Raw genomic sequence first — 26,673 nt, forward strand, 5'->3', positions numbered from 1 at the left:
TCCCGCTGTATAAAGAAATGCTTCTCAGTGCCAGGAAGCCCATTAAAGCTGAGTGGTGGTGGGAATGGGGCATGCCTGATCTCAGAGAGCCCTGATAAAAGATGAAATTGTTTTCCCCCAAACAAGTCAAGAGTATGAGATTTCTCACTCTGAAAGTTGTGCCGTATTAAATGGCCTTAAAGATTAAAGGCATTCTGAGATCAAAGAAAGCGAACGCGATAGAGATCTTGCTTTATATATTTATTATATATATAAGAAAAGACAGGCATTGATTTGTTGGCTGCCAGGGTCTCACTGCGAATACACAGTCCTCCTTCTATTCATTCTACCTCCCAGGAACTAGTATCAATTTAAGCCTATCTGGTAGGATATCACTATCGTGTTGTTGCTTCTGTTTTAGCAGTTAAAAGGACACAATACATTATTGAGTAGGCTTCGAGAGTGCAAGTCAAGATTCTTTTAAAATGTTAATGTGGTCCATACCAACAGATTTGCGAAGGTTATAAAAAATGGAAGGCTATAGGAGGCTAACGCTTGGGTTTATTTCTCACTTTGCTATTCTGAAAGCTTTTTGGCTTGGTTTTGCTTTTCTTCTGTGCTAGATATTTGTCATTTCTAGACTATACACAGACCAAGAACACAATGAGGACTGTGGAATGATTTCATTTAATTGTCCCTTTAAACAATTCATTGATTGAAAACCAAAGCTTAAACAAATTGATCAATAAAATGACCGTGTATAACATGCCCCCGTGTATAAAATAACCCCTGTTTTTTGGGACACCAAATTAAGGAAATGGGGGGGGGAGAGAGATTGCCCTGGGTTGTTGTGCTTTGGGGGGGTTGCTGAAAAGCCCTCACCCGCCCGACCGCCAATGCCAATCTCACGCCTCGCTGAAGCCACCTGTCATCTGCACGCTTGCCGCCAGCAGCCACCAGTCGCCCACCCAATTGCCAGAACAGCAGCCAATCATCAGCAGGCCTTGCTGCAGCCACCAATCACTTGCCCAATTGCCGCTGACAATCTTTTGCTCACAGCTGTCACCAATCGCCTGTCCCCCTCTGCACTATCTGTGTATAAGGTGACCGCATAAAAAAACATAGTCTTATACACGGAAAAAATGCGGTATGTTTCTAAGTTTACAGCCTTGGCTGAATTGGCTGCCTAAGCCTAGCAGAGGGGGAAAGAAAACATTTTTCATTTGAGTTTGAGTTTTTGCTGGGTTGGCAGGTCGCATCACCTAGCTGAACTGGCTAAGGATCCACCCTAAATCCCTCTTCTGGTCCCACCCCCCACCACACCCCTTTTTAAGGTCTTACTCTAGTTTAATATTCAAAGGGCTTGGATCAGCTAGCTGACCCCAGCAGAGCCAGGATTCGGAACAACATATTTCTGATGGAGCCAGGGATCTCCTGGTTTAGGCGAAATCCCACTGACTCCTAACTCAACTCATTGCGTCACAGCTAGCCTTAGGGTTGCACCCTTTTACTAAATAAACTCTCATGTTGGTTTATTTATTTAAAAATTAAGCCTCGGGGGAGGGGGTGTAGCCCCAAATGTGTGCAGCTGTAACTGGGATTCCATCACTGACTCTATGAAACAGCGCTGTTAGTGGCCCAATATATCTGGGTAACTTGTTACCAAATATATCGGATCAAAAATATTCTGCAGAACATGACCCACTTAACGAAACCTTTGGATATCAGGAATTTTAGAAGTTTCTAGGTATCGACTGTGGTCATGTGTCTACACTACTTCCCCTTTTTTTCAGATTACATTGAATTATCTGCCTAGATCAAGACAGCAGGGAGCAATATTTTACATGCAGGATGCATCAGTTTTAATCCCTGGGCTCTCCAGGTAACGGGGATAAGGTAGCACATGGTTTGAAAGATGTATGACCCCAGAGAGAGAGAGAGAGAGAGAGAGAGAGAGAGAGAGACTCAGTCAGAGCAGACAATGCCTGGGCTAAATCACCATAGAGCTGGTATAAGGCTTTGCTTCTACATCGTGCAAATTAAGTATGCCAGTTCAGTGGTTTTCTCGGCAAGAAGATCTGGAAGGCTATGACAGGCAAGCTTTCCTGAAAGACAGCTTGTCCGCCCACGACTGATTTTACTGCAGCTTCCAAAACTTACTGTGATGTACAGACACAGGATAGTGTTGGGTATATAGCAGAGTTAGCAGGCGCAAGGGCAAGGCACACCAGGCCTGGCCAGGGTCCCATGTCAGCTGAGCAGTGGAAACCAGTGCAACACAACAGCTTAGAGCAACATCGCACCCTCCAGCCCTACCTCAACCTCTGCACATTCCCACTGAATGGAGCCTATGGACATATGGTCCCTCTCTCTCCCTGCATGATTGGGATCCTCTGTCTGAATGCCCAGAGGCTGCAAGCAGGGGCAGAGGTCCTCTGTGTCTCCAGTGAATGGGACTATGTCATGAGAAGAGCCTACAGGGAATCTGTGGAAGATGTTCAGGGGTTCCTTGGGAGATCAGACCGTGTGGAAAAGAAGAAAGCTTGAAAGCCAATGCCTCCCTTTAAAGTTTCATTGCCTCGTCTGGCTGCAATCCAGAGAGCTGCTACTCAAGCCATGCCAAAGCTCTCTTTGAGATCTTTTCTCAGTGCAACAAACTGCTTTTGAAACAATCCTCCGTTTCAACTGTTGCTTGCCGACATATAGCATATAAGCTTGGAAGCTGCTTTTCAGGACACTCACATCCAAGTCCAAAGGTTTTCTATAGTGGTTTTTTTTATATCCTTGCATGATATTCAGTGTGGTCTGCCTCAGGCAGCCCCAAACTCAGCCCTCCAGATGTTTTGGGACTACAACTCCCATCATCCCTAGCTAACAGGACCAGTGGTCAGGGATGATGGGAATTGTAGTCCCAAAACATCTGGAGGGCCGAATTTGGGGATGCCTGGTCTACCTGCTTGTGCTATGGAATTTGAAATATACTCGGAGACGAGTGTGGATTTCATGCACTTTTTTCAGCTCATAGTAGTGAGGAATGAAAGTTCCCCCAAAATATCTGCTTTATATACATTATTTACACAATGGGCCGCACGTGATTGGCTAATTCTGGGATTCTCCTGTAGGCCAATCAGGTTGTGGATTCACTTCCACCTGGAGCTGGATTGGGTGGCTCCTGCGGACCAATCATACTGCTGCACTGTTCTAGGACCAATCAGACTGCTGCATTCTGGAACCTATTGTTCTAGGACCAATCAGACTGCTGCATTCTGAATCCTAATGTTCTAGAACCAATCAGACTGTTGCCTTTTGGATCCTATTCAACTCAGTACATAACAGAATTCCACTTGTGCAACAGGACTTCCGGTTCCTCTTGTCCTTCCTGCAGCTCACTGCGTGCCCCAAAAATCTGAGTCAGTCCTCCCAATCCCTTCCGAAGCATATTATGGCTGCTTCAGTAGAGAAGGAGAAGAAGCCTTCCTTTGCATGAGAAGACACTTGCTCACACTATCCTGGAATTCACCCCGTATTTCCAAGCTAGAAATGCTGAAAAGAGTTTCGAATTATTTGATGGCCATTGCTAAAGTGGCAGAATGTCAGTAAGGTTAGGAGCACAGACCTGGTAGCTACGTCAGACTTTGAGGAAGTGGCTCTGCACTCAAGGAAGTTTAAAGCAAGGCTGGTGGGGTGTGTGGCCTGCAGGGAGAGGATGTAGCTAGAGGTGTGTGGCCTGCGAACAGACCCAAGTGGCAGATTGAGAGTTCCATAAAGTAACATTTGACCCCTGGGGCTGAGGCATTATCTCTCCCCTTCGTGGTTTTTCTAAAAGGCAGTTTTGGAAGGGAAAACATGAGGTGACCTTTGCTTCTGCTTTGTGGGGGTTCAGATGACATCTGCTCCTGCTGACACAGAGGTATTCCAGGGCAACCATTTCTGCTTTGGCCCTGATGATCAAGAGAGAGGGTAACAGGTGTTATATATTCAGTGGTCTGTGTTTGCCTGAGCTTGAGTCTGGACTATGGATTCTGAGCTCCTGTGTTCTGATTCGATACATGATGTCCAATCACAGAACATTTCAAGATTTGGGCCTCTGCCATTGGCCCTTGAAATCTGAGTCGTGATTTGCAGCTTGGAAGTTTAGACAGCCAATCATGCTGGGAGTGGGAGTGGCCCAGGTTTTCAGGAATGTATATAAGCAGATGCTTTGCCCCTGTTTCCCAGTTATGTAGTTCAATAAAGGTTCTTTCTGTTATCGCTGTGTCTTGCCTCGTGGGAATCCACCTATACTTCAACAGAGGACCCACAATTAACTTTCTTTGCAAAGACCCTAATAATAGAGAATTGGGTTGTTGTTTTTTTGTTCTTCTTAAAATGTGCTTTCAAATGAGATGCCCGTATGCCAAAATGCTTTAAGGTGGTTGGGCTTACAAGCAAACAATCTGAGCTCTTGCTTATAAAAACATATTTTTCTATAGTCTTTCTGACTGGCCAGCTGGCTGTGGTGATAAGCATGAAAATAAGAGGCTGGCACCAGATAAAATCTCAAAGCGGAGCTTCAGCTCTTCAGAGGATGGGGTGCTGTTACTTTGAGAGGTCCATGACCCTCACCTAGGCAGGATTGGGAAGACTCTGCAAAAAATAAATAACTGCACGCACATTGGCTTGATCTGCAAAATTTATTCAGGCTTGCAGGATTTCACTTTGCTTGGCAGAGAATTGAGGTCACTGTAGTGCAGAATGCTATTTTCTCCTCTGGGTTGGAGATTTGGATATTCGGCCTGATGTCCCAGAAAATTTCTAAGCCAGGCCTTCAAACCTTGTGAGCCAACAAGCCAAATGCAGCTTTCTCTGCCTTGGAGAATGCGGCAGCTAGACTGGTGACTGGGAGTGGCCGCCAGGACCACATAACACTGGTCCTGAGAGATCTGCATTGGCTCCCAGTACATTTCCAAGCACAATTCAAAGTGTTGGTGCTGACCTTTAAAGCCCTAAACAGCCTCGGTCCAGTATACCTGAAGGAGCGCCTCCACCCCCATCGTTCAGCCCGGACACTGAGGTCCAGCACCGAGGGCCTTCTGGCGGTTCCCTCATTGTGAGAAGTGAGGTTACAGGGAACCAGGCAAAGGGCCTTCTCGGTAGTGGCGCCCGCCCTGTGGAACGCCCTCCCTTCAGATGTGAAGGAAATAAGCAGCTATCTTCTTTTTAAAAGACATCTGAAGGCAGCCCTGTTCAGGGAAGTTTTTAATATTTAATGCGATATTGTTTTTAACACTTGATTAGAAGCCGCCCATAGTGGCTGGGGAAACTCAGCCAGATGGGCGGGGTATAAAGAATAAATTATTATTATTATTATTATTATTATTATTATTATTATTATTGGAGGTGATTATCATCGTCGTTTTTTATCATTATTATTACATATACATCCCATGTTTCCTCCAAGGAGCTCAAGATGGTATATGTCGTTCTCTCCCCATTTTATCTTCACAACAGCCCGGTGAGGTAGGTTTGGCTGAGAGCCAGTGACTGGCCCCAGGTCACCTCAGTGAGTTGTGTGGCTGAATTGTGATTTGAACTCTGGATCTCCCAGGTCTGAGTCCAACACTCTAAGCACTACAACAGACTGGTTCTCCTTCAGTTAGCAAGGAGTTTAGGGCAGCGAAAAGGAAAGCCCAGAGTGAACAGCTTACTACAGCAAAGAGTGAACTGAAGGCTTTCATTCTCTCAGGACCAGATCCTTCCTTTCAGGGTTTGCCCTCTTGCTGGAGGAATGGAAGGTCTTAAAGGGACTGGGCTTCAGGTTTGAGCCTTAGCATGTTTCTTCCATTCCTTTCAGTAGGACTGGCAGATTGACAGGGGGGGAATATCTCCAGAGTGGAAGGAGCTGGTTCCTCAGAAGAGGAGGAGGAGTTTGGATTTGATATCCCGCTTTATCACTACCCAAAGGAGTCTCAAAGCGGCTCACAATCCCCTTTCCCTTCCTCCCCCACAACAAACACTCTGTGAGGTGAGTGGGGCTGAGAGACTTCAGAGAAGTGTGACTAGCCCAAGGTCACCCAGCAGCTGCATGTGGAGGAGCGGGGAATCGAACCCGGTTCACCAGATTACGAGTCCACTGCTCTTAACCACTACACCACACTGGCTCTGGCTATGGACACCAGAGGTCTGGATTCATCACAGTCTTAGGCTCAGTTCAGCAGGCTCAGATCCACTGAGCTCAGGCCCGGCCGTGATGCTGGGTCCAGGGTTGTTGGGTGCTGGTGGACTGGAGAATCAATTGGGCTGCTGGATCTAGCTAGATCTTGTTAGTGTTGGGAGTCCCTCTTCCATGTGACAGCTCTTGAGATGTTTGAAGATGGCTATCATATCTCCTCTTTTCCAGGCTAAACATACCCAGCATCTTCAACCGCTCCTCATAAGGCTTGGGTGAGGAATCTGTGGTCTTTTGAAGGTTGCTAGACTACAGTTCCCACCATCCCTTTCCACTGACCATACCAGATGGGGCTGATGGGAATTAGAGTCCAACAACATCTGGAGGGCTGAAAGCTGTCTACTTTGAGGGATTTGAGAACCTTATTTGTAAGACATCACTTTGTAAGAAAGCAAGGCAGTTTTGCGTATAAGAGTGATTCAGCTCCCCAGCTTGTTTCCTTTAACCTAAGTGCTTCTTGCATTCTACTAATATTAAGTTAATTCAAAAGCAAATTCCAGTTTGACCATGTTCACATTTTTCTCATGCTTGCCTTATATTAACATTAAAGCACTCAAGACTGAGTAACATGAATATTTATGAGAATGCAAATCTTTAAAGTCAACTACTTGAATATTCATGTTCACCAAAAGCAAATTTGAGATCACACAATAGATGACAGAATCTATGCCCCACCAAGTTATTGGACAGAAATGCCACCCACATAGCTTACAAAATTAACTTGTGAAGTATTTGCAACTAAATTATTTTCAATTAAACTCTTTACATTTTTCTTTCTGTATGCACGTGAAATTATCTCAAGGAAATGCAACATTTTTCAATTATTTTCTCCTCAGTCATGTCAGGCAGTGCTTTTTTTTTTCTTTAAAAAATGTTTAGGGTTACTTTCATTTCGACTCAAGAAAACCACCATTTTATAGTTCAAATCGGGGAAAATAAATACAGTAAATGGACAAAAGTACAAAGATTCACAAAATATTTAGGGGTATGCGTACCACTGCATTCCCCCCCCCCCCCCGGAAAAACCCCCACTGATGCCAGGCATACTAAAGATGTTAGATTGTGGAATTTAGTTCTAAGGATTGAGACCTGTTATTGGGCCAACCTAGGTAGCCATAGAACACCAGTTTCTCCAAGGGAACTATGTTTGTCACAATGTGACTGAGATTCCCATTCAAGCTGTAGCTCAGTGGTAGGGCACATGCTTTGTCCCAGGTTGATTCCCTCATCTCCAAGAACAGCTGGTAGAAACCGCTGTCTGAAATTCTGGAGAGCTGCTACCAGCTTCTGAGCTAGCTGAGCCAATGGCCCACGCTTCCTGTGTTAGGTGTCGCAGGCAGATGCATGCACGCATTGGGAATGAGTGCATAGAAATATCTGAAACGTTGAAATTGACAGGCATTTCTCTGCTTGCATTGGAACACCATGTGTGCATCTGAGTTGTAGCCTGGTGCAGAACTTTCAGCTGTTGAAGGACCCTTTTAATGTTTTAGATATGGAGATGCGTCACTGCAGAATTATTAGGAAGGTGCAAAAGAGAATTTCTCTTAAGATCTAGCCGCAGGTCAATCAGTCATTTTATTTGAATGCTGCCTTTCCAAAGTTCAAACCAAGCTCTATAGGGTTGGTGTATTTCAAAAAGTCAAAACCCAGACACAAAAGTTGTTGGGGGGGGATAACACTTATGATGTGAGCTGCAATACAGCTGGGTTTTCCTGGACATTTCTGCCAGTTTTAGGAAGTCCCGCCAGGACACCATTTATGACGGACGAATCCCGGCAATGCCCTGGAAATTATGGGCGTATGGCAATCCTACATAACTACAAACATTAAAAAAGTAAAGTTAAAGGTACCCCTGACCATTAGGTCCAGTCATGGCCAACTCTGGGGTTGCGGCGCTCATCTCGCTTTATTGGCTGAGGGAGCCGGCGTACAGCTTCCGGTTCATGTGGCCAGCATGACTAAGCCGCTTCTGGCGAACCAGAGCAGCACACGGAAACGCCGTTTACCTTCCCGCTGGAGCGGTACCTATTTATCTACTTGCACTTTGACGTGCTTTCGAACTGCTAGGTTGTCAGGAGCAGGGACCGAGCAACGGGAGCTCACCCCGTCGCGGGGATTCGAACCGCCGACCTTCTGATCGGCAAGTCCTAGGCTCTTTGGTTTAACCCACAGCGCCACCCGCGTCCCAACTACAAACATCACATAACATAAATACTTAATAAAGGACCCATAGGTGGCATCCTAAGTGTGGTCATGGAATAGCGCCTGTAGCAAAGGTTCCCTGCTCATCTAAGAGCATGCAGTGCAGTCGGGTGAGAGAAAGGGAAGAGCAGGCCCAGCAGCTGTGGAAACTAAGAGTGGCGAGAGGAAAGTAGTGAGATTTTTTAAAGGCTTCACAAAGTGGCCAAGATGCTTCACGCCAGACCTGTTCTTTGCAACCAGCGTGTTCCTAAAGGTTTTGAAAGTGTGCAACAGAAAGTAAGTTCAGGTGCTTGAGTACTACAGGGCAGATTTTGTATATATATTTTTCCTCATTTTCTTTGATTGGAGTTCCTGAGTGATGAATTACTTTTGCTCAGCGAGGAGAGCACTCTCAGATTGCCTCGTAACATCACATTAATATTCTGTGGCAGTAGCTTAATTAAATCCTCATTAAGCAGTACCATATTTCTTGCAAGTTCTGCAGCTTGGGCTGAAATTAATTGTGAGCTGTTATACAGAGGCACCAGCTGCTAGAAAAACGGAGTTCCCCGCACCCACCCAGTTGAATCCTGCAGGAATGTTTTCGATTAGAGTTGAGCAAAGGTCCACTGGGCAGTTTCAGGTGAGCTGCCTAGTTTTGACTCCCTGTATTTTTGCAAAGAATGCTGAACCAGACAGACCTGAATGTCTCTTTCTAGCACATCTGTGTTCTTAAGCAAATAATGCCTTTTGGGGACTACTTAGCACAAATTAATTACATTTTTGTTATAGCAGCTGAGAAATCCTAACCATGTCCCCTTGCTTGGTAAATCTAAAATGTACCAGCAGACCACGAGGATTCTATTATCATCATCATCATCACTGGTCATGCAAGAAATAAAACCAGCCCACCCCCAATTTACATGGTTTGCAAATATCAGGTTTTTAAAAGTCTCTTCTGCCTGGCCCACAACAAAGTGTTCTGCCAGTGTTCATAACAAAGCAATTATAACTAATAGAAGTGCCAACATATTTCAGAATTACTGGTTTAATCTAACTGTCTCATTAAGTCTCTGGCTCAAGGCAGCTTCACACACAACATTCTTTCTATATGAGTAGAGTGGGGAAACACTGTAACTATTATGATGGTGGTATGACAATTAGTGCATGGTTTCTAAAGGCTTGGTGCCATGCTAAGCCCTTCTGGAGATGAGCTGATGCTTGAGCTAAGCCATAGTTCGAGAGCCAGTGTGGTGTAATGGTTAAGAGCAGTAGATTCGTAATCTGGGGGACCAGGTTCGCGTCTCCGCTCCTCCACATGCAGCTGCTGGGTGACCTTGGGCTAGTCACACTTCTCTGAAGTCTCTCAGCCCCACTCACCTCACAGAGTGTTTGTTGTGGGGGAGGAAGGGAAAGGAGAATGTTAGCCGCTTTGAGACTCCTTCGGGTACAGTGGTACCTCGCAAGACGAATGCCTCGCAAGACGGAAAACTCGCAAGACGAAAGGGTTCTTTGTTTTTTGAGCTGCTTCGCAAGACGATTTTCCCTATGGGCTTGCTTTGCAAGATGAAAACGTCTTGCAAGTTTGTTTCCTTTTTCTTAAAACCGTTAATACAGTTGCGACTTGACTTCGAGGAGCAACTCATAGCACGCAGTGTGGTAGCCTTTTTTGAGGTTTTTGAAGACTTTGGTGATTTTTGAAGCTTTTCCAAAACTTTTCCGACACCGTGCTTCGCAAGACGAAAAAAATCGCAAGACGACAAAACTCGCGGAACGAATTAATTTCGTCTTGCGAGGCACCACTGTAGTGATAAAGCATGATATCAAATCCAAACTCTTCTTCTTCTTAGTGTGTCACATGAACCCGGGCTCATGATTTAGCTCTCTCCAGAGTCCAGACTCATCACAAGCTGTAATCAAGGTGTGTCTTGTGGTTTGTCCAGGAGAGCTAAGCCATGAGCCCAGGTTCAGACAACACACATAGTCAAACTGCAATTTAGCTCATGTTATAGCTGCATGGTATAGCTGCAGATCAGCCAGGCAGGAGCAAAGTGGGTACAATGTCCTTTGCTGGGGACTGTACACTTGTGCATTCATCCTAAACTATGGTTTGGCTTAGTGTGACATACAAATAAGGATGGAAAAGAAATTCCAGGGCTGGATCTACACTGATCTGTTAAAATGCTGTAAAAAAGTAATATAGCTCTCAATGCAATTTCCCATGGACAATGGGTCGCTATTCTACAGCGCCCTCTGGTGTCACATTTTATAACACATTTTTTATGTTACAACCAACCAGTGTAGATTCACCCCAGATTTAAATGTGAACTTTAAATTTATGCAGCTAAGCAATGTGTACACAAATGCATATAAATATGCACAGTGGTAAAGAAAAGCATACAAAAATGCATTATTTTATGGGAAATCGCTTTGCAAAAATGTGTATAGTTAGCAAAATTAGGTACAAAAAGCATGTTAGAAGGCAAGTAGCTTTGCACTTTTTATGCAAAGTAGATTGAGGAGCAATATGATTACATCCATACAGTGTTCCCTACTTCAGTAACTTAATCACATTACTCATTATCTGTACCTATAACCATAAATAATAATAGGATATAAAGGAGACAAACTAAAATTAGAACGAAAACGGTAACAGTTTTGAAAAAAACAAATATATGTGTCATTTGGGTGATACATAACTCTGGTGAAAAAGAAAGACGTTTCTAATCATTAAATTAGGACCTGGTTATATATTGGGCCCCTGTGAAACTATTGGAAAATCTAGTCTTTCTTCAATTAGATAAATAGGAAGATGAAAAATACCGTAATAGCAAGAATAAGATAAAAGAGAAATAAGAAGTGATGAGAAATAAGGATGAGGTTGTGGTTGAACAAGGAGTCTGATTCGCAGGACACAGCAGTTGCTGTTTGGCTTTAATCAAAGCACTCTAAAAGCTTATCCCAACATCCCTGTAGTGTTGTATGGAATAATAAATATTTTGTGAAGAGATTTCTGTGGCAAGTGGTTTAATACCACAGCATGCATGTTACTTCATTTCTTTTACAGATTTATAATCTGCTTCATGCCCTGAAGCCATCTAAGCAGTGCAAAAAAACCCAAACCTAACTAACTAACTAACACAATTTCTACAACAATTAATATTCCATATAATGACTCGGTCACACTTCAGGGAAAGACTTCTTGAACAAAAACGTCTGTTAAAATATTGAATATTAAATATTGAAAGTTCTGTCCTTCTGGCTAGCTTTCAGCTGAGGTGTAGCTTATAAATAAACCCAGATGCCCAGTATCCTGATTATGGAACTGCATGTTTCAGGGCATCCTTTGATTTCGTGCCACATTGGACATTACCATTTTTGCTAGAACCACAAGTCATTTCCTGGCATCAGCTAGTAAATCCAACATTGGTATGCTGTGATGTTTCTTGGGCTTTTCCAACATTACGATTTGACCCTCCTTGCGAACCCCACTGAATGAAAACTGGAACATTAGAAATGGCTGTTAAATTCGCTGAAAGTAGAGTTTACCCTGTCCCACCTCCCTGTAAAAGAAGCCTTGCCCAATCCTTTGAGCATTGCATTGTGTGTTATGCATGCTGATCTTAAAATCTGCACACTGCAGACCAAATTTGTATTTGTCAAGCTCATCCACCAAGTCCTCCGAGGTGCTGCATTTATGAAAAAACCAATCCCCTTGTTTCTCCAAGCAATGATGAGCTATTCATTATCAGAAACTGGCAAGTGTAAAATTAGTCATTTCAGAACAAAACAGGTAAAAGGTAGAGGAAGCCAACCTTAATGGAAAATATTTAGCACTAGAGAGCATCTGAAGCAAAAAAGAAAATTACAGCTAACTCCATTCTTCCATGGTTATTGATATGGGCACCATTAGTTTTTAACAGCAGCATCAAACAGATGATCAGTTGTGTTACATTTTCCAAACGTTGATGGACTAATCCTTTATTTTTGGTGATGGTCCTAGAAAGACTGGCTCAGTTCACACATAGTAGCTAAAACATGGGCCATGACTTGAGTTGGCACACTCCCTCCTTTCTTGCACAGTCTTGATTTCTTTCCTCACTTTCTGATTTGGGCAAACCATGGTTTACCATTGCATCCAATTAAAGCCTGTGTGGCCACAGTTCCTTTACACAAATACAGCCTATGGGCATTCAGCAGACATCCCTCCTTTCTTGCACAGTCTTGATTTCTTTCCTCACTTTCTGATTTGGGCAAACCATGGTTTACCATTGCATCCAATTAAAGCCGGTGTGGCCACAGTTCCTTTACACAAATACAGCCTATGGGCATTCAGCAGACATGCCTCCAACATGTGAACATGATGTGGGTGGCGGTGGCTTAGGATGTGACAGTTAAGGCAGGGCAAGTGCATGCAACCCTGCTCTCTCTCTGTGAGATGTTAAAAGACTGAGTAGGGGAGCTGTTTCACATGCAACAAATCCAGTTTTGGAAACAAGGACACATCTGGCAGAGATCCTAAGCTAACCCCGGCTCTCTGACATGTGTTACATTCACTCATCAAGTGTTTAGTGGTACATGAAAATATCTGAAGGGTACACCTTTAAAAAAAAAAAAGGGGAATATGAAGCATCCTCAAGGTTGTAATTATATGCATAGTTTGCTAAACCTCATTGATTTGAATAGGATTTAAGCACCCTGACTGTGCAATGGGTTGCAGCCCAGTTCTTTGAAGAAATGAGGCCCAAGTTTCTCTGTGCAAAATTCATATGTGATTTGGATCAAAAAAGAAAAGATGTCGCAATCGGTTGCTAAGCTTTTGATGCAAGATTTGTAGAAGATGGGGATTTCAGTGTTTGTTTTAAAAGATTAATCATGCAAGGCTTCCTAAGTCTCAGGCTGCCCATAAATGAAGCTCTTGAACACTGCGAAGAAACACTCATGCTCAAACATGCTGTGCGGTGTGCTCTCTTCCCCATTAGTGTCTAATCTTTGGAGCATCTAATTGTTGGAAGTCTAGAGATACTATAAACACGTAAGAGTCCTGCCAAAGGCCTGTCTTTCCCACTGATCTGTCTCCAAAAGTGTCCATTCAGATGCCTCCTGGAAACTGAAAAGCACAGTCCACCTTTTGCCATTTAATTTTGTTAGGTCACCCAACAGAATTTCTATCTGTTAACTTTCTTCATTATTCTTCATTGTTATAACCTGACAGATTTCTATAATTCTTTTCATTAGGCTGAAATGCTGGCTGGGGCTGATGGGAATTGTAGTCCATAACACTGAGAGGGCACCAGCTTTGGGAAGGCTGATTCCCCAATTGGAAGGTGCTTCCGCTACTCTTTTTCTGCATATTTCCCAGTGCTTTAATATCCCTGATCTCCTCTATAACCACCCGCTTAACTACTCTTCCTGGTCCATCTGTAAAACCAGTATCACAATAGCTCAAATTAGAAGAGTAGACCTTGCAAGAGGACAGTGGCTCATTTTAAATTTCTTTGTGTTATCCTGACTTATAGGGCTGATTCATTCAGTCCACTATTCCTGTTTTAGCAGCTACAAAATGGACTCACAGCTGTTCCTAAGTGTCTAGAGAGACAACTGCTGTAGCACAGAGCTTCTTTTCCAGCTACTCTCCCCTGTGTACTAGTAAACCTGCTATAAGGGTTTATGGATGGCTGCAAGTTCATCATCATAATAATAATAATTTAATACGGTCAAAGACCAGCTCGAAAAGCACAACTAGGACAGCTTTCACAAGGGCTAAAAAGGGCTGCAAGTTCTCTTCCCTTACCTTACCCCCCCCAAGCCCCCTTGTGACCAAAGTAAAGGGGGGGTCTCATGTCTTAAGATTGAGATAGCAGTGGAAGGTTTTGTAGTGTTATGATCGCAACCGTCCAATGGATTGATCATTTTAGAACCTGATATCAGGCACTAACATGGGTATCATAACTCTTTTCAGGCAGTAGGTGAGACCTTGAAGAAAAAGTGGCTCTGGCTTCAGAAATGTGAGCTGACCTTTGCCTTGGTGGGTTTTTTCCTCCCGTGCAAGAAGTAAAAGGCACTGCATGTTTTGTTTTTACTTCCTTTCTCCAATGCATCCTTCCCAGCTGACAGAACTTGCTTCATCCCAACATTCAGCACGAAAGGACTAACTTTGCCAAAGTCGCATGATATTTACCGCTAGCCCCACATATCATGTAAGAGGATGCTGTCACAGGTTGATTGACTGAATCACAAATGGAATCGTGCATACTTGGCCAGAGATCTTTTGTTATGCTTAGCAACTAGAATGTGCTTCTCATCAGATTAAAAACACCATTATAAGGCATTTTCTTTCCGGTTCTTCGGATATCAGTGGAGTGTAAAGGAACCAGCATGCTTATTAAATTGCCCGATATTTGGTATGAGCATGTCCTGTAGGGTAACCACACAAGCACTGAATGAATATGCTGAAATTTTTGCTTTGGTTGTAGATGTTTCCAGAAATCACATCTCTATGGGTGCATTTTACAGATATGAGAAATAACATGTCTTATTTTGCTCTCCATGGATTGAAAGAGTTCTGCATCGTAACCTGATAGGTAGATGCCAACAATGACGTTTTAGATACAACAGGCCCCAATGTCATTTTTTTTAAGCCCTCAATTAAGTTTGGTACCCCTTCCCCAGTAATAAATAACTGTTTCCCTTGGAGAGAAAAAAGCCAATTGAAAAGATGAAATACTGGAAAATAAAAGTCTAAACTCTGCTCATCTGAAATCTGGTTATGCAGGTTTTATGTATAAAAAACTACAGTCAGTTATTATAGCACAGTACAAATACAGTACAGTGGTACCTCGGGTTACATACGCTTCAGGTTACATACGCTTCAGCTTACAGACTCCGCTAACCCAGAAATAGTACCTCGGGTTAAGAACTTTGCTTCAGGATGAGAACAGAAATTGTGCTCCAGCGGTGTGGCGGCAGCAGGAGGCCCCATTAGCTAAAGTGGTGCTTCAGGTTAAGAACAGTTTCAGGTTAAGAACGGACCTCCGGAACAAATTAAGTACTTAACCCGAGGTACCACTGTACAAATACAGTATATGAATCCACATATTACCCTCTCCACCACAAAGGAGAGTTGTTTTTCCACCATGCTTTCCCAATACAGTGGTACCTCTGTTTATGAACTTAATTCATTCCAGAAGTCCGTTCTTACACCAAAAGCATTCTTAAACCAAGGCACGCTTTCCCTAATGAGGCCTCCCGCCGCCAGTGCCCTTCCACCATTCAGCTTCCGTTCATCTTCCGGGCCAAAGTTCGCTAGCCAGAACACCTACTTCCAGTGTTGCCGAGTTTGTTTCCTGAATCGTTCGTTAACAGGACTGTTCTTAGACCGAGGTACCACTGTACGTTGTCCAATCCAGGTGTCGAGCCTTTGATTATGAACATCACTACCGGCTTCCATCTGCATTCTTCCCCCCAGTTTCCTTGCATGGGGGGGGGGACCAAGGCAGCTGTAATATCCCCACATATTTAACCCCATGAGGCCCTTCCCACCCATTCTATCCTTTCACCAGCTGAGCCACAAAGAGACACAAAGCTGTGCAGTCATCTTGATGTCCAGTTCTGATGTATCATTATCTTTTCCACGCCTCTAGAATGAGCAGTGTGTGTGGTGTTCTGCCTTTCCACATCTACACGGTTTAGGGCTGTTTTGACATGTTCCGTTACCGCACCAATCTCAACCCTGAAGCCATTTAAAAACAACTGTGTATAAAATGCAGTGGTACCTCTAGTTACAAACTTAATTCGTTCCGGAGGTCCGTTCTTAACCTGAAACTGTTCTTAAGTAGAGGTGTGCTTTCGCTAATGGGGCCTCTTGCTGCCGTTGCGCCGCCGGCACACGATTTCCGTTCTCATCCTGGGGCAAAGTTCTCAACTCACGGTAACTCTTCCAGGTTCCTGGAGTTTGTAACTTGAAGTGTTTGTAAGCTGAGGCATTTGTAACTCGAGGTACCACTGTGTTCTCTTTTTTTTCCTGGTAATGTGAAAGGCAAACATAGAAGGTGCTTTAAAAGGTGGTGCAGGCAGCCCATCTGAGCAGAAGAGGGGAGAGGTCAAAGTGCAAGTCAATCCAAAATTTGACTGCATGCATCAGGCAAGCTGCAAAACAAGAGTTCACACCAAGGAACCCATTTTTATTCAATCTGTTTAATTTGCCGTCACCTAAGATCACACTGGCGAGATCCAATGCAACTTTGAAACCTTGGATGATAGCCCAGAATGCCTTGAGCTGGAAGAGATATACCTTAATGCAAAGGATGACTCAGCCATGGTAGGAGGTGCTTGAAGAAGCCATTTTGTCCATCACACAGTTTCCTCAGAGGACCAGGCTGATGTGGAGCTAGTCTTGGCACTGATGTGCCTCTATGAAAAGTGTATTTTTTTCAGGAGAATACCAAATAATATCATCAAAGTATTCGGGGATGGGGGGGTTGGTTAATATATGTTAAACTGGCAGGTTCTCAGTGCTATAGATACACATTTTAAGGTACACAAAAAAAAGGTTGGGTTTTTCCCCCCAGAATGCTATATCAGAACTGACTCAAAACTGACAATACTGCTTTTTAAAGAGATTCTTCATTGCTCAGATGCTTCTCTGTGAATGTGTATGAATGGCATTATGTCAACTCTGAGTTTACCATATTCTTCTTGAGCTTTTAAAGAGAAATTATACATCCTTTGAAAGAAGTGCTTTGTTTGATTTTCAATTGACATTCATGGTGTGAATGGATTCAGTCTCCACTTGCATTGGGGTGTTAAAACCAATGGGAGTTACGACAAGCTTTTTTTTACTTCTGAGAATTTAGGATCTCCTCTTGACCAATGCACTCTTCTGCATCTGACAGTAATTTTAAAATTCTATTTATTTTATAATAACTTTTTTCTTCTAAGGCGGCTTGTGTTGCTACTGTGACTTGCTCTTGTACTGAAAGGAGAACTGGTTCAATTTTCTAGGGAGAAGATTTTCCTCAAAGAAATAGGATTTTATTTCAAAGAGGTTTCTTGAAATTCTCTTTGGATACCGCTAGTTTTTGCATCAACTGTTAACTACAACTAAACGCTTCTTTTTAAGAATTCAAAGTTCGGAAGCAACAGGCAGCTTCTGCCTCAGTGTGAATGTTCAACTCCCTGTGCCATTCACTTGATAATTACAGTAATTGCATGATAGCCTGGCTGTTTGAAGCTTTTGTCACATGGTGACTTCCCGTGAGATTAATGTTTTGTCTTTTAAGAACAGCAGCTATCAGTGGGGTAAAGTAGATACCTGATGAGATTTTATGAGCATGTAACTGCATTGTTACAGACTGTTTGCATTCACCCCAAAACTACCAACAATGAATGAGGTCGGCTTGATGTCGTTTGCAAATGAAAGCTAGAAAAACTGTTTATGCCACTTGCTTTAACATCTCTTATAATTAATACCACACATGATGCTCAATTCTATGGCTTTAACTTCAATAATGCAAGGCCCAGTCATTCAGTTGGTAATAATACAGTTTTTTAGACTGTTCAAAGAGCTTAATGTGAACTTTACAAGAACCTGTAAGGTTGAATAATACAATAAGTTGCTTCAAATTGTTTCTAATGTGGTAACTGGCCCTGGGACCTTAGGGTGAAGGGCAGATAATAAATAAATTAATGATCAATTAATAATAATGTTATTTCCATATTACGGTTATCGAGTAAGTTCATGGCCGAAGCAAGATTCAAACCGGAGTCTTGCTGATTTGTAGCCTAGTCTGATACTTGTCCTGCACTAGGCAGGCCAGCAATTAATTCTGGGAAACAAAACACTGTACAATTGGCATTCCAAGAGTGGCTGGAGAAACCCAGCCAGATGGGCGGGGTATAAATAATAAATTATTGTTATTATAAATTATTATATCCCAAAGCTGAATGTCACTATCTGGCTATGTATCAGTATACCCGACATAATACACTGGATTTCTGTGGGGACCTGAGGAAAAACCACAGATCCCATGGCTAATGCTGATATGATATTGAATGGCTGTTATGAAGTAAGTGTGTAGCATTGGGCATCATATATCTATTCGTTATCACTATTAAGTACTTTACACTTGTTGTATTGATTGCAAAATTCACAGTTTTGTTTACAGTGACCGAAAATTGCTTTTTCTCCACTTGATGCCTTAGTTTAATTTTGTGTTGTTTTTAGGGGCTCAGTACTAATGATAACCATAATAATAAGCTATTTCTATATCTGTAACAGGTTGCTAAGTTTCCTCCTGACACGAGTCATTGTTGATTTCACTGTTATAGGGGAAAGGCTCTAGGGCGGCAGATAAGGCTGTTGCCATGGTGATGAAGGAGATACCGAGGGAGGAGCCTGCCGAGGAAAAGCCCCTCCTTACTATGAAATCACAGGTGGGCAGAATGGTAGGATTCCGAGGAGGAAGCTGACATATGTTGATTTTCATGGAGACCAACAATGAGCCGAGAATGATTTCTGTTCTTGGAGTCAAATGTTTCATAAGATTGAAAAACAGGGGTTGGGAGAGATATTTATGTAAGGCCACTTTCCACCCCAAATTACATTGGGGGCGTATTGGGGGGGGGGAGCCATTGTTTTTCAATAGTTAGTACTTCGGCTGATGCATTTTTATCTTTAGCTAATCGACTTCAGCTTGGTCTTTTAGAAAACCCAAAATGCATAATACGTAAAATACAGAAAGAGAGAGTGAAAGAAATCACTTTGTGTTTCCTGATCTTGTGTATTAGGGCTTGGGGCTTAAAAACCAAAAACGACAGAGGAGTTGAGGAAAATGATTTACAGAACCACAGTGTACATATGTCAGTTACCAGTAGAGTGTCTAAAACCAATTGAAACTGTCAACTGTGATTCATGCTGTCCATACTTGCATAACAGAGTATATATAAATGCACATTCACAGCAAAAGGTATGTTGATAAAACTTTATGTAACATCTTCCCCATAGAGGTGTGTGTCATTTTGCAAAATATGTTTTAGTGCCTGTAAAACACTGGACCTCCCTCATTTCAGTTTGAATCCCTTCTCACGTAACGAGTAAAAGTCAATACGTAGACCCATAGTTTGAAACGATTGCTGTGAAAGCGTAGAGAAATTTTAATAGGTTCTTCTGTAAACAACAACACACCCAATCAAATGAAAACTTGTTTTGTTGAAACTGTGTGCCTTTGGTCTAGCTGTTGCCAACATATGAGATTCTGGCTTCATTCAGATGCAGTATAACGAATGAGCTTTGCGCTTGTCAGCTCTGCTGTCTCCTCCTTTGGCACAACTGCGAGCAAGGGACTGAAACTTTCTCTTCTCTTTTTATCTAATCGCAGTTTAGTGTTACATCTGAACCCAGACAGTGTTTAATCTTAAGTACTGATTGCTGATGCAAGCCAGCTTCAAACAACCATGGTTGTTTTAATAAACCGAAGTTAAGATGAACTGCAATTTAAAGTTTGGGCATAAGCTCATATACATAACATTCAACCATAGTTTAGCATTATATCCGAACCAGGAATAGTGTAAATTACACTATTAAACATGAATTGGATGAAATGGCAATAACCATCCGTTTTGATCTAAGCTGTGATGCTTGTCACGTGGAGGCACTCTGTACTCTGTCACTCAATTTAGTTGGCAACTAAATTTAGAATATGCATGCCTGCTTGGTGATAGTTATCTTCCAGTGATATTTATCTTACTATATATCACACAGGAGCATAAGTTAAATACATTCTGAGTTGAATGCCATATCGGAGCATATGTGTAAAATAAAAGTAATGATTTTAAGCATACTACCCACAAGTGAGCAGGGTGGTCGATAGCCCCTGATAATCAATAGTTTAAAATTTTATTTGTATTAAAATTCCAAAATCATTTCCACAGACCCACTATTCTCTAAATACTGAATGGTTTATTTGACAAATCTAGGATAATTACAAAAGGTCAGCTCAAAATTTCCCCCTGGGTTGTCCAGATTGTATGTTCATGATCCATAACAACTGCCAACGTTATCCTATACCTAAAAATCACTTTCTCTCGATTGCTCTTACAGATTTGCAATGCTGCATTATATATACAGAAACTCAAAATGTCCCGTGTTTAGATTGCATTACACAGGGCAGTTTTCCTACATGGATTACGCTGAATGATGTGAAGATTGTGGCAGTCTGGGCTTCTTATGTGCACATGCCTTGGGAATCCACTGCCCACTGAGATTCCCCAACATATGAGACACATGAACAGTCTTCTTACATGGATGTACCCATGTAGAAAAAACATCCTGTGAAACATCTCTACACTGGGACATGACTGGGTGATGGAATAGGATGCTCTCCTTTCTTACATCCTATTTGGATTTTACATAAATCAGCTTATGAATCGTACCTGTCGAGACACCTGATTCATAATGTGTTTTGTGCCCCATTTGTATTGGTTGTATGTAACAGTTTGCCATAAATCATTTGTGAGACACTCCTTCAAAGTAAAATGTTGTATCTGTTAGTCTGTGTACACTTTTTTCTCACTGTGTACCAGTTGACTTCATCCTTGTAACGCACCAGTTGGCTACACAAAGCCAAGAGAAGGCAAAACCAAGTGGATGAGTGAGTATTTTCAATAATTGTCTCCACATTGCGTGTGCCCACGTTTGCAGTAGGGTCATGTTGCCTTTCTCCCTTGCATACCTGTTATATAAATGTCTTGCTGTTTTACGATGCCTTTGTCCTTTGCCTTCCCATGTGCACCTTTTGTTCAGAACATTTGTCTGGTATAATGTAATACCGCAGGGGAACCTGCAAGACCTGGACCCAATTTATGCATTCCTTTTGCAGCAAGGAACCCACACAAATAATGCTTTCCTGTAGCAGGACTCCCGTTTTGCATTAGTGATGTGTATAAGCATTGAACCAATGGGTTGTTTTGGTAATGTGACTATTTCCTGTGCCAGCTTGCCTCCTTTGGAGTTGTTGTTGTTGACTTGGGAAGTAACCAAACAATCCAAATGACTAAAACGATTCACAGGAAAGCTGTTTTTCAATAGTTCCCATGCCACAGTGGTATTATCAGGAATGAACCTGTGGCCCTCTAGATGTTGTTAGACTCCAGCATACCTCTCTCTCAGCTATGGAATGATGCGGGTTTTCTTTCAACCAAATCTGGAGGGCCACAGATTACCCAACCCTGGTTTAAATTGAGCCTTGGAATTATAGAACTGTAAGAATGACTAGTAAGTCCCAACTGTCTGCCCAAGGCAGGATTATCTGCCAAGTACTTTAGTGTGTTTATTTTGATTTCTGCATAAAATGAGGCCAACAAAGGTTTGCCTGCCTAGATGGCAGAATCTTAACACTGAGAACATAGTACGCAACAGGATTTCAAATATATATTTCCACCCATTGCAGAATGGATGCCGGCATATTTTCTAAGTAAGATCAGCTCATAAATATCAGGTATTTTGTAGTAGGGTATGCCCATTTGGTTGAGGGAGTGAAATACCATCTGTCAATTTATCAAGAACGTCCTTGTTTTGGAAACTGTGTAATACTTAAAAGTGTCACTTGTACTATATGATACAGCAGCTACATAATGGACAAAAATAAACAATAGTTTGTACATGGAATAGTTGTAGGGGAAACTACTACAACCCTGGCTGAATATACACTCCCATTAACACTGTATGCAGTAAGCTATCACCACTGGCTTAAAAAGTGGTGTACAAACAAATCTATTTCTAGCCTGTAGCTGCCATGTTGTTTCTTGTGGAATACTGTGTTTTGATACATTTTCCTCCAAACCAGCTTTGATCCAAATTGAGGAAAAGGATGGCCTATTTGTGTTTTAAGCCGGGAATGTGTATTGCAGCCCCCCGTGGATCTGCTTAAACTGCCAGATGTTATGTTGGTTATTTCATTTATTTATTTAAGGAAGGTCTTTCCCACTCTTCAGGTAAAACCTCTCTGAGTAGCTAAAATAAGGAAGGACTAAAACCATGGTAAAATGTGTTTTGGAAGACCCAACAGGAACGACAGAAAGCCAGGCGATTATGTTATATAAGAACTCGACGTCTGAGTCAATAAACAGGCCTGCACATCAGAGACAGCATCAGGCAAGACTCCTAAAGGGGAGCATTCCAGAGTCCATATTCCAGAGGAATGTGGTGCAACCGTCCAATGGGTTGCAGGCATCAGCACTGGCCAATGACATTTTGCTGCCTGAGATGGAATAGCAAATGCACACACACACACACAAACACACACACAACCCCACCTCAAGGTGAGTAGTACTCGAGCCTGGCCAAGCTATCTTGTACCCTGAGACAGGAGGTCTCACAAGCCCTTCTATAATACTATAATTATATTACATAAAAAATTACGGTAACCATTTGCCCTTTCATGATACCTAAAAGTAGCTGCTCGAAGCAGTTGCTTCCTTCTGCCTAATCGTAGAGATGACCTTCCTTGCTCTGAGTTTTGATCCTTGTTCCTCGTACGCCTAAGCAAACCAGATTTGTAACATAGCTTGAAAAATCATCTCTGGGCAACTGCCAGTCTCTAAGAACTCTTAAGCCATAACAATTAACAGATAACCAGACAGTTTGTAAGTTAATGTTTTATTGCCTCTTTTACTTATTTTTCGCGTATAATTTCTGCCAGACTATCCCCATGAGAATAATTAAAAAAATAAAATAAAAACTGCCTTGAAGAAACAGATTTCAGAAATTGGCTGGCTGCCTATAAGTTGAGTTGCCTTCCCTTCATATAAATGAAACAGATTTTTCTATTAGCTGGTTTTTATCATAAGTAAGCGTGAAAGAATGAGAGTCAAAGAACTTCAATTTAACTTTCATACACACACACACACACACACACACACATATAGTGACTCTTGTTCAACTAGAAGGAAAAACACTGAGCTGCATTTTAATATGAGGCTGTGTATTATTATTTGTACTTATTAAAAATACCGTATTTTTCACTCTATAGGATGCACCGGACCATAGGACACACCGAACCATAGGAGGGGGAAAACAGGAAAAATAATAATTCTCCCCCTCTCTGCTCAGCACCCCTTCAGCAAAGCGGCAGGAGAAACGGAGCCCCTTCCATTTCTCCTCCCACTTTGCTGAAGGGGTGCTGCGCAGAGAGGGGAAACTGCAGCGCCTCTCCAGCGAAGCGAAGCCTGGAGAGCAAGAGGGATCAGTGTGCACTGGCCCCTCTCGTTCTCCAGGCTTCAGGAGGCTATCCGCAAGCCTTCGGAGTGCAGCTGGAACTCCTGCTGCGCTCCAAAGGCTTGCGGATAGCTGCCTGAAGCCCCTGGAGCGCAGCGGGAGCTCCCGCTGCACTCTGGGGACTTCAGGAGGCTTCACAAAAGCAACGCGAAGTCTACAGAGCACGGGGGGAGCTCTCCCTCTGCTCTTCGGAGGCTTCACGTTGCTATCGGTGAAGCCAAGGAGCCTGCATTCGCTCCATAAGACGCACACACATTTCCCCTTAATTTTTGAAGGGGGAAAAGTGTGTCTTATAGAGCGGAAAATACGGTAATAATGTAAAAGCAGAACTGCTGAATCAAAGTAAAGGCCCGTCTAGTCCAGCATTCTGTTCTCACCAAGGCTAACCAGGTGCTCACAGGAAGCCCACAAGCAGTGTGTGACCCTAATAGCAATTTCAATTGCGTTTCCTAGCACACTGCCTCCAATATTGAAGGGAGCAGGCAGACATTATGACTAATGACCTTATCTTCCACAAAACTGTCTAGTTGCCTTTTAAAACCATCCATCCTGGGGTAGCAAATTTCATACCTTAACTATGCACTGTATGAGATAGTACTTGCTGAATCTTCCAAAATTAGGCTTCGTTGGACGGCTGTGGGTTCAAGTATTATGAGATGAGGAGGAAAACGTCTCTCTGCCTTCCTTCTCCATCCCTTGCTAGGAGTGGCTGAGGGTTCTCCCCAGCACCAGTGGTGAAGTTGACGCTATTACTTATCAATTTATATACCACTTTATGCCAAAATAGGCTTCTAAGCAGTTTACAAGTATAAAAACCAGTTACACCAACTTGAAAATACAAGCGCCCATAATTAATATGCACAAGGAAACAACCCCATTTAAACAATAGGAGGCTCAGGTTGAGAGATCAAAGGAATGCTAAAAATATTTTTGTTTCAGACAAGCCTACCCGGAAATGTTGAATGTGTATTTTAAATTGTTGTTTTTAACTGCTTTTACTGATAATTCTATTGTTTTATTCTCTTTATAAACTGCTTCAAGGTTGTCTTTACAATCAAGCAGTGTATACATTTTATGAAATAATAAATAATTTCCAGTACAGTGAATTGGGGCAGGAGGGTATAGGGAACGGGAAGCCCGTCAGAAATTCGGCTTCCGAAAAACGTTCGCAAACCAGAACACCCACTTCAGGGTTTGCAGCGTTCGGGAGCCAATTTGTTCGGGAGCCAAGCCGTTCGAGTACCAAGGTACCACTGTACCTTTGTTCCTTTTATGCTTAACCCAGGCTGCAGATTGCAAGCGATGAAACTTGAACCACTCATCAATTAAATAAATAAATCCCAAACTACAAATCCATTCATCCAACATAAACAAAACAACGGGGTGGAGCAAAACCTCACAGAATAATTATCTTTATTAATTGACAATTTACAACTTAAGGGAGGCTCACCTACCTTATCTTTAGGCACCAGGGTTTTTGTTGTTGCTGTTTTTTAAATCTTTTCCACCAGGCTTTCCTTTTATCAGTGGGTGGGCTGTTTTAGTCCTGCCTTTTAAAAAAATACGAACATATTTTACATGTTATTAGTTTTATGCCGGTTTTTAATGTATATGTTATTTATTTATTTGTTGCCGTAAGCCACTTTGAGCTACTTTTGCTTTTGGTTTTTTTTAAGTGACTAATGACTTCAATTACTAATAATGAATCAGAATAATGACATCAGTGTTCGTGCTCATAATGGAAAGTTTTTGACATCAGGGCATTTTAAGCTTAGAAAAGGACGCAAGATACTTTCGCAAGATGGCCTCCGTGCCCTTGTGTGGGTCACGTGACTCATGTGGTAACACAAAGAGGAAGATGTGCATCCCAGTTTGGGGAATCAAGGTGTTGGAGGGTATGCCATAGCATAGTAGACATTGCTGTCTAGCTAGACCACACGGTATTCTGGTAAAGTCTATGTACAAATTCTAAAAAATGTAGCTGTACTGGTCTGTTGTAAGAAAAACGGGAACGAGTAGTTAACAACATCTGTTCCACTGGCCTGCAAGGTTGAGGGGATCAAAACACTCTGAGGGGGCATCAGGAGATGGAAGCACATCCTTGTCAGGGGTTGGGCAGTTGAGGAGGACTGGTGGAGACTGCCTCCCCAGGAGCTTTCCAGAGAGGAGGAAGGGGCAGAGAGTATAGACCTACAAGCATGGTTTGAGACAGGAAAGGTAAAGGTAAAGACCCCTGGATTGTTAAGTCCAGTCAAAGGCAACTATGGGGTTGTGGCACTCATCTCGCTTTCAGGACAAGGGAGCTGGTTTTTGACCACAGACAGCTTTCCAGGTCTTGTGGCCAGCATGACTAAACTGCTTCTGGCACAACAGAACACTGTGACGGAAACCAGAGCACACGGAAATGCCGTTTACCTTCCCACCACAGCGGTACCTATTTATCTACTTGCAGTGGCGTGCTTCCGAACTGCTAGGTTGGCAGGAGCGGGGACAGAGCGACGGGAGCTCACCCTGTCATGGGTATTCGAACTGCCAACCTCCTGATCGGCAAGTCCAAAAGGCTCAGTGGTTTAGACCACAGTGCCACCTGCATCCCATGAGACAGGGCACAAGCTAGAAGAAGATAGGAGTTGGGAAATAATCGGTGGTGGAGAGTAGGAACAAGGTGGCATCAGACAGAGACAGCCTGTGCAGCAGCTAAATGACCGGCTGTCTCTGGAGAGTCTACCAGAGCCCCCACCTTCTCCAAAATGAGACGTTCGATGTGAATAGCTGAACAGAGAGCCCAAAGGAAGTTTGCCCTTAGCAGCCACCATAAGCAGCAGGAGGAGTCTCATTGATAGGGAAGTAACATTGGTTCTGAGTAGGTGCATTTCTTAGGCTTCTTTGAGTTGCTGAAAAGCTTGCTCTTTCTCTGCCTCTCTGATTTCCTGGGCAATTAGCCAGGAGCCACTGACAAGCACACTGACAATCCTTCACATTTTGATCAGGGATTGGTAATTTTGAAAAACCTGGGCCAAATCTGTCA

General features: G+C 42.8%; 1 protein-coding gene across 3 annotated transcripts in view; it reads left to right on the forward strand.

Annotated features, from left to right (window-relative positions):
• Positions 1 to 26,673, forward strand: part of PEX5L (peroxisomal biogenesis factor 5 like) — a 183,949-nt gene that overhangs the window by 105,331 nt on the left and 51,945 nt on the right. For 2 of the 3 annotated variants that reach the window (XM_028731634.2, XM_028731636.2), the window contains exon 2: positions 18,701 to 18,805. The exons of the other annotated variant lie outside the window; for it this stretch is intronic. In XM_028731634.2, the coding sequence (XP_028587467.2) occupies positions 18,701 to 18,805 (105 nt within the window). The remainder of the gene's footprint in view (positions 1 to 18,700; positions 18,806 to 26,673) is intronic. 3 annotated transcript variants of the gene reach the window in all.

The sequence above is a fragment of the Podarcis muralis genome, chromosome 6, assembly GCF_964188315.1.
Source record: "Podarcis muralis chromosome 6, rPodMur119.hap1.1, whole genome shotgun sequence".
Taxonomy (NCBI): domain Eukaryota; kingdom Metazoa; phylum Chordata; class Lepidosauria; order Squamata; family Lacertidae; genus Podarcis; species Podarcis muralis.